Here is an 8,747-nt window from a genome sequence, read left to right as displayed (position 1 = left end):
CGGGGTATAATAAATAGAGTGCTATGCATACAATGATACAAATTAATATAATCATAATTTTTTTTGAAGTAAAAGATCAATGAATGAAATAGAATAAACGATATGACCATAAAACTATACATAATATAATTACTGATTTCCATAGACGAGTTCAAATTTTGTTGGATGTTGTGGATAGTACAAGAGATTTACAATTTTGAATGCATGCAATTACGGTACCAGCATTTGAAAATAATGAGTTCAGTTTCATTTTTTTAAAAAAAAAAAAAATCAGAATTAAATCCGATAAATTCACATTTCTCTCAACTGACATGAACCCTAAAATTGAACGGCACAAATAAAATACAGTTCTGTTCATCTGTGAGATTCTTTTATTTTATTTTATTTTAAATTTTTTTGGTTGTTTTTGAAGATACAATGTTTTTACTCAAACTAGATATGATATTCGAACAAAATCAGATGGCTTTGTATTACATTTATATAACAAATAAATAATCTCATAAAATTTTCTTAAGTTTACTGCCCAATACAAAAAGAAATTTAAAAAAAAAAATGCTTCTTATAAAAGTATATTTATTACACTCGATGAAATTGATGTAGTACAAATGTGCATTTAATTACATGTAATCAATCACAATTCAAAACTAAATAAATAGCATCATACATCTACATTACTAACAAAAAAAAAAAAAAAAAATCTAGAAAAATTTAATTTCTTGAAAAAAAATAAAGACCCAAGCAAGTGGGCCTCGTGTTATTTTTCCCCCTCATCACAAATAAACTCAAAAAGAAAAATAATTAAATAATTAAATGGCAACTCATGTCTCCCCAAGCTATGCGTGACTCATCGTCACATGAAAAAGATTCCCATGCACGAACTTAAAACCATCCAAATCAAATGCCCACCGCTGATTCTACCCACCCCATTTTCATTATCAGCCGTCTGATCCTCAGAATCATCCACCGGTGCATCAGCTTCCGCCTCGTCCTTGTCCTTCTTCGTCTTGCGTTTGTGGGGGGTAGGCGCCGGTGCCGGAGCTTCGGTCTCCACCTCAGGCTTAAACAACTCTATGGGTAACAAAACCTTGTTAATCTTATAAATGACCAACGGCTCTTCATCTTTTAACGTCCCCGTTATCTTAGCCGTCGTAGCTTTTGTCTTTAACGTCACGATCTCGCCGTCATTCTGCACGGTGAAGTCATACTTGCTGGCGCCGTCAGTTGCCAGCGTGTTCATGACTCCGTTGCTCGACTTCAACGTCTGCAAGGACTGGTAAACGGGGGTGCCGTGATATAACAGTAACGACACTTTGTGGGCTTCCGTTAGGTTCTTGTACTTTGGCATGAAATCGTTCACGACGGCGTCGGTAGGGCAAAAGACCGTTAAGCCCCCGTCGAGATTTTCTTCAAAAGTCGTGTGAGCTCCTGTGGCTATTAACAAGTCAGCAAAAGCTTTGCAGCCTTGCTTTGCCATTATAGCCGTTAGATTAAGGCCGCTTGGTCCTGGTGTTGGTGCTTCAGCTTCATCCGAGTTCAGAACCTAAAGATGATTAAAAATTTAATCAGCAACATAATTATAATTAAATTTAATCAACCTAAAGGCAATTATTGCAAGAAGGAGAAAGAACCGAATGGTATTATCGTCACAACTGGTTTTATTGGGAGACAGCTGTCGATGATGTTGATATCAATAACGTATAATAATAATAAAAAAAAACTCTTCTTCCTTTTTACTGTTATTTTTTAATATAAAAAAATTAAACAAATTAATTTCTGTCATTTTCAATTGATTTATATTAAATAATTAATCTAACAAATGGTACACGTTTGTCGAAGGAATTTTAAGTCTAAAATGATGATAATGAAACACACTTGAATCTAAAACGTAAAAGTAAAATATTTTTATTTTTATTACAATTTTTTCAAAAGACTAAATAAATTTAAATTATTTTTCTAAAATAACTAAAATATGAACCTGATTTGAACCTCTTTAATTAATTAAATATATAAAGAAGAGTACTTTTTTACCACCTTAATAAGTTTTAACAGCTAAACCAACCAATACGTACATAATTCATCACTTATTAAATTGAAAAACAATAACAATATTAATGAGTAATTTAATTAACTACTCACATGGCTAATCTGCAAAACGGAGATATTGTAGGGAAACTCAGCCACCGACTTAACGTAAGTAGCGTCAAGCTTGCCATCATTATCTTCGGCGCCAAACCCAACTTTGCCACCTTTAAGATCAGTAATATTCACATACCCAGAGGATCCCGGAGCCGAGCCGGTGGCCTGAAACATGCTCGACGTCAGGGCTGTGCCGTTGGTGACCTGGTGGAGCTTCTTGGAGCCGAAGTAGTCAGTGAGAACATGGAGAGAGAGCACGTTCCTGAGAGTGTAAACGGAGAGTTGTTTGGAGAGGAGTGATGACATGGCGGAGTTGTCGAGTGCGAGGACGGTGATGGTCTGGCGTCGGTTGATTTCTGCGGCGAGGTGGGTGACGGTGAGGTAGTGGTTGAAGGTTGAGAATTCGGGGTGTTTTGCGAGGATTCGGGTGATGTTGTGTGCATGGGAGGCGGTGGAGGAGAGGAGGAGGACGAGGAGTGGGAACAGGAGGAGGGTGGTGGTGAGCAGCGGCCGTTTTTCCATTGCGGCGGCGGCGACGGTGTCGGTGCTTTTGTGGACGAGTAATGGAGTGGAGTGGAGTGGAGTGGGTGTGTGGGCTTATCGTGCATGTTTTTATAAGTGGTGGGGGATTTTTGGAGTGTGTGTCGGATAATGTGGTGCCAGCTTGGCAGTTGGTGGAGGATAAGGGGCCCACCTTTTGATGGGCTCTCTCTTGTGGTCATTTTTTTTAATTTTTATTTTTGACAGTCATGATTCATAACGTTACATTGTGCCGTCGTTCTGATTTTCATGATGTTGACTTAAAGTCGGTTACTTCGATTTAATCGTTGCATTTTTAACAAATTTACATTACTTGAGCACTAATCTTACATCGTACTGAAACTTGGTAACAAAGTGAAGTGGCAGCCGGTTGCGTCAATAAGTATTGAGGGCGTGGCATTGGCATCCAGTTCTCCATAATTGTAGATGGGGATTGTATCATTTTAACTAAGGGATTAGGATTCATTCTTCCCCCCCCCCCCCCCCCCCCTCTCATTACCTATAGAATTTAGTGGAAAAAAAAATAGATTTATTGTAAATAAAGTGAAAAAAATAAATATAAAATTCAATCTTAATCACTTGATGAATAAAAAAGAGGTAGTGATTGAAAAAACAAAATAAAGAGAAAATCTTTGATCTTGAATATGGAAGTAGATGTCCCAATATCTCACTAATATTAATTAGTGTTGAATTTTCGAACTATTTTTTAAGTAGATTTTTGAAATGTATTGTAAGTAAATCAATTCAAATTATCAGTAGACCTAATATTATAATATTTGTAGATTGTAATAATTAGAGCAAAAAATTTGACGCGATGTAAGATAATATGGAGTCTGAAATGATGATGTTATTATTATTATTAATTTTTTCTTGTTGTATAGGCTTTTAGCTTTAATGTGGCTTCATTAGAAAGCAAAGAAAATTGCTTCGCACATGCTAGTGATCAATGTTTAGTATTAGCTCATTTTTGGCATGAAATTGTAAGTATCATGAAGAGACAAAGTTTCAGGTTAACGCCATGTGACTCGAAAAATTAAAGATGTGTCCTATTTATCTTGTCCTAGATGCTACAATTTACAAATTATTATGAGAGTTTTTTTTTTTTTTCCTTCTTTTTTCTACTAGAGGTTTTGACGATTGTGTTAGGAGTTTTTAAGTCAGCACTTCAACTTAAGTATTTGCTCTTAAAAAGATTTCAAGTTAATTTTATAATTTTACCGAGTACTTCAGATTGAACCGTTGCATAATGATATGTGTTTCTGTGATTTCTCATAATTAGTGGTTGGAATTTTTTTTTTTTTTCAACTATGAAGGGTGCGGGTGTAAAGTTTAAATTAATATTTTAACTCCATATCTAATTTATTTAAAACGATTGGTCACACTCCTGGAAGCAATTAGTGACTGAATTTTATTTCTTACGAGCTTCAAATCCTTCATCAGGCTATGAGATCCTTGTATTGATTAATAATTTTGAGATCCTTCACCATGCTATGAGAAATAATTGTCTATTTCAAATAATTGATGGGTCTTAACTCTACATTAAACAATTTAAACTGTAGGGCTACTTATAGATTGCTTACCATTTTGGTTACTCATTGAATTGATTGCCTAACAAAACAAAAGAAAAGACACAGCTGCGTAAGAAGTATGACCAACTAATTAATACCGTAATTAACAAGCTAATTATCACATTTTATGATTAATTTTTCAGTATTAAATATTTATGATTAAACTTTTTTAATATTAAATTCTAACTCAAACACTCTCTTAATTAGTTAAAGTAGCGTTTGTTTTTTTATTTAAAATCTGAATAGATCTGAATTTTTTTAAAGTCTGAATATATATATATATATATATATATATATATATAAAAGTGGCATCTTATTTATTTTTTTAAATAAAAAATATCTTAAACATGATTATAAATACCTGAAAATCAAACCTAAGTTAAAAAAATAAAGTTAAAAAAATTCTGAAATTAATCAAATTTTAAAACTTGAGACTTTTTAACAGATTAACCCAACCTTTGAATAAATAAACTAAATGGGGGGTCGGTTTTTCTCTTGTCAGCTTTGTTCAGTCGACACTATCTTTTCAACCTCTCACGAATAAACAAATCACGAACGATGTGTCCGTTTCTTCTACTTTATAATAATTTTTAATCAAAAGATTATTAAAGTGGTTAGGCTGTGGGAGCCACACGTGTCTGTCGCAACGCCCACCCAAGAGAAGCCAGTCTGGTTCCAAGAAGAAAGTGGACATGAGATGATGAGATGCCGTATCAAATGGGGCCACGTAGACATCGGTGATTCGAGGTGACATGTCAGCAGATACCTCCACCGACGATCTTCAAAATAATTTGAACGGTTGGGATTTTATTTTCAACTTATCTGTGTCCAGGCTGTTGTTGATTGTCCCTTATCCCAAATTGTCCACTTTCGAATTTTTTTTTTAATTTCTCCAACACTCTGCTAACTAAAGGAGTTAATTGATTTCCTGTTCCATATCATTCGATGAAAGATTTCGATATTTTTTTCTTTTAAATGATTTGAAATATCAATATTTTATAATATATTTTTTGGGTCCTATTTTGTCCATAAAATGTTTGGCGAACCTTTAGTTAATTAGTTTCGTGGCTTTCCTGTCAAATTACTACAAAGGTATTAACTGTTCCACATAAAAATCAAGAAAAAAAATAGGTTTATAATTAACGGTGTACGAGCCATGTTGTCGATACGCCGTTGGCCAACTTTCATTAGACTGAAGGTTTTCCTTTCCGGCCCGGCGCGTTTCTTTAAAAGGTAATAGTCAATTTGTCACTCACATTAAAATGAAAATCTATTTAGTGACGTGCAATATGTACATGTGTGATTACTATATTACAAGAGGTTAAGTGTGCGCTGTCGCGCACCTTGTTTTACGTGATAGCACGTGTCAAAGAGTTAAAATAAGGAGCTGTGGGCGCGCAGCATTGCTCCTTAATTCAAGATCTTAACATTCGTGCACTGTAACACGCACCTGATCACTTCCTATTATACATGTAAATACATAAATTCTTGGGTTGGGCGCTTTCATTTTTTTCGTGTCAAAACATTATTGTGGCACGTGGTTTAATAGAGTCAATGTTCAATATGAATAAGAGAAAGACTATATATATTGATCTTGTCCAGAATCTTAAATTTTATTAAAATTAAAAAAAGAAGCTATTAAACTATACGGTTTAATAACTTTCAAAGTCATTATAATATTAAATCACATATTTTAATATTTTTGTTGGATTTTAATAATATATATATACACACACACATATACATACATACTGTTCACGGCTATTATTCATCCACATCAAAAATATCAATTATCCAAAAACACAATAAATTACAGAAATTAAATGACACGAAGATTTTTAACGTGATCCAGATTAATTTATCCCACATCAACGAGGGCACGTTTAGATGAAAAGCAATTCACTAATATTGTGTTTACTTTCTAGAGTGGGAGTGGGAGTGTGGAGTGTGGATTCCTTCCACTCTAGTGTTTACTTACCATTTTTAAGGGGGGAGTGGGACTCCCACTCTGTGGGTCCCACCTAATTAAATAAATAAATAAATAATATTTAATAAAATAAATAATATCATATTTATTAAAAATAATAATTATAAACATATTTATTTTATTAAATTTAATAAAATAAATATTTTATTTATTTAAATAATAATATAATATTATTTTATAAATTAAATTCATTAAAAATAATAATATTAAACATTAATTTTAATAAATATTAATTAATTATTTAATTAATAATAATAAATATTTTATTCTAAGAAAATATTAATTTTGTACTATATTATCAATAATAATGTTTCATTTGTGTTGCTATTATTAATAATTTTTATTCACATAATTTAAATTAAAATTAATTAAAAAATTATGATTTACATAATTAAGAATATTAATAATTATTATTAATTTACAAATATAATAAAATATTTATTTTATTTTTTAAATATATTTTTTATTAATTTTTTAATTACAAATTATAATTCTTTAAATAAGGGTAAAATTGTAATTTAAAATTATTTACTCCCAATCCAAAATAATGTAAACACATAAATTGGGTTCTGGTTTCAATTCCATTCTCCCATTCCAATGTAAATAAACAGCCTACTCTCACTCCCACTCCACACTCCCAATCCTAGGATCCCCACTCCTCAAGATTCCCACTCCAATCCAAAATGTAAACGCTATCTAAGTTGAGATTGTACAACCTATAGATTTACAAAACTTAAGACTCTCGCTTACACTTTATCATCATACAATTTACTCAACCTTAAAGTTTCTCTTGAATAATTACTACCCCTCTTGATCAACGATCATCAAGGTATTTCGCAAAGTGATCAATAACAATTCTTCAATGCCTAGTGATCCAAGATCCACATAGACCTCCACATAGATGAAAAGAAGATAAGAAAATAAATCAACACAACATTATGCTCCAAATCTATATTCTCTATGGAGGAGACTGAATTTTGCTTCTCTGTTTTATGTTATGTGTTGTGTACCATCAATTGTGAATATCTATCTTTATATAGGCACTGGAGTTTCACAAGGTAGCGAGTCTTAAAAGACTTGGATTATTTTCAAATAAGAGTTTTTTTCTTTTTATAATTCCTATGGATTTGAATAGCAATAAATCTTATCTTCTTGTCTTACTTGTTTCCCAAGAAAAACTTAGAGCATTTAATAAACTTTCTATTTGAACTAACTTCTTACTCTAAATAGATCTCATGCGCCCATTATAAAATCTCATTATTAATTGACTTACTAAATTAGATATCTAACTAAATTGGGAAACAAATATTCCTAATAAATTGGAATCTCACTAAATTAATAAATTAATTCCTATTATAAGATATACAATAAATAAAATTTTAATTTAACTAAACTTGTCATAAGATGTCAACTCTATAAATAAATATACATGTGTGTGTGTGTGTGTGTGTGTGAAATGAATTATTTAATACGCAAATAGTATAGGCAAAAATAAAATTGACTTATTGACAATAAAAATTGAATTTTGATTACTTCTTTCCAAAGAATTTTGATCAATTCTTTGACATGAAAGTAGCAGAGCCAAATCCATTAAAGATGTTGAGTTCGTCTACTCCGTCTACTCCATCTTTCTTCCTTTTCTTGCCCTCACATAAGCATGCAAATGCGTTCCAGTAACATGAGAACGAGTTTTATTCCTTGATTGAATTCGTACAGTGAAACCAATGCTTCGACTAGGGGTGGGCATAAACCCATAATCCATGGGTTTAGCCAAACTCAAACCAAATAAAATAGTTTGGGTTGGATAAATCATCAAAATGAGTTGATTTGGGTTTTTATAGAGGAAACCATTTCATAACGGTTTGAGTATGGTTTACCCATGGGCTGGACAAATTCAAGGTGATCTGTGAGTGGAAAATAAATTAAATTAAATTAATTCCATTATTTTCACTTCCATTATCTCACATTCATCACTCCCTAGTTCATTAAAAATGTTGAATCTCGCTAACCTCACTCTATCTCCCACAATCTCTGTCAACAAAAGTGATGTCATGAATCTCTCAGTCGATTTTCATCAATTCTTGAAACCCCCACTTCGATTACAGCCTTTCTATTGATCTAAGGTGAGGTTTTATTGCAAAAGCTTCATTTTTTTTTCCATTCCGATTTGACATCATTAATTGAAAGTGGTGATGATATTGTTTTATCTAAAATGGCAACAAGCATGAAAAATAAATATGACAAATATTGGGGTTCAATTGATATGTTAAATAATTTGTTGCTTATTTCGGTTATTTTTTATCCACTTTATAAATTAAAATATGTGACATTTTACTTTAAAGACATTTTTGTTATTGATGAGGTTGGGAAGAAGTCTGAAGAGGTGAAAAATCTTTTAATACATCTTTATGAATACTATAAAGATCTTGACACTAAGATTGGTGGTTGTGGATCATCTAGTGGTGTTGGTAAGTCGTCAATTGTTGATAGTAGGAAATTTGATAAAAAGGCGGGGT

The 8,747-nt window shown here is 32.1% G+C and overlaps 1 protein-coding gene across 1 annotated transcript; it reads right to left on the bottom strand.

Annotated features, from left to right (window-relative positions):
* Window positions 1-539: 539 nt before the first annotated feature.
* On the bottom strand, window positions 540-2,739 carry LOC102615967 (fasciclin-like arabinogalactan protein 2). The gene is made up of 2 exons (XM_006469388.2): window positions 2,137-2,739; window positions 540-1,540 (listed from the first exon to the last, which is right to left on the bottom strand). The coding sequence occupies exons 1-2, from the start codon at window positions 2,656-2,658 to the stop codon at window positions 851-853; spliced, it is 1,212 nt and encodes a 403-aa protein (XP_006469451.1). The 5' UTR covers window positions 2,659-2,739; the 3' UTR covers window positions 540-850.
* Between the last annotated feature and the right edge of the window lie 6,008 nt (window positions 2,740-8,747).

This window comes from Citrus sinensis, chromosome 2 (genome assembly GCF_022201045.2).
Source record: "Citrus sinensis cultivar Valencia sweet orange chromosome 2, DVS_A1.0, whole genome shotgun sequence".
Lineage (NCBI taxonomy): Eukaryota > Viridiplantae > Streptophyta > Magnoliopsida > Sapindales > Rutaceae > Citrus > Citrus sinensis.
The sequence above is the reverse complement of the archived record's forward strand: the minus strand, read 5'-3'. Positions and strand labels throughout refer to the sequence as shown.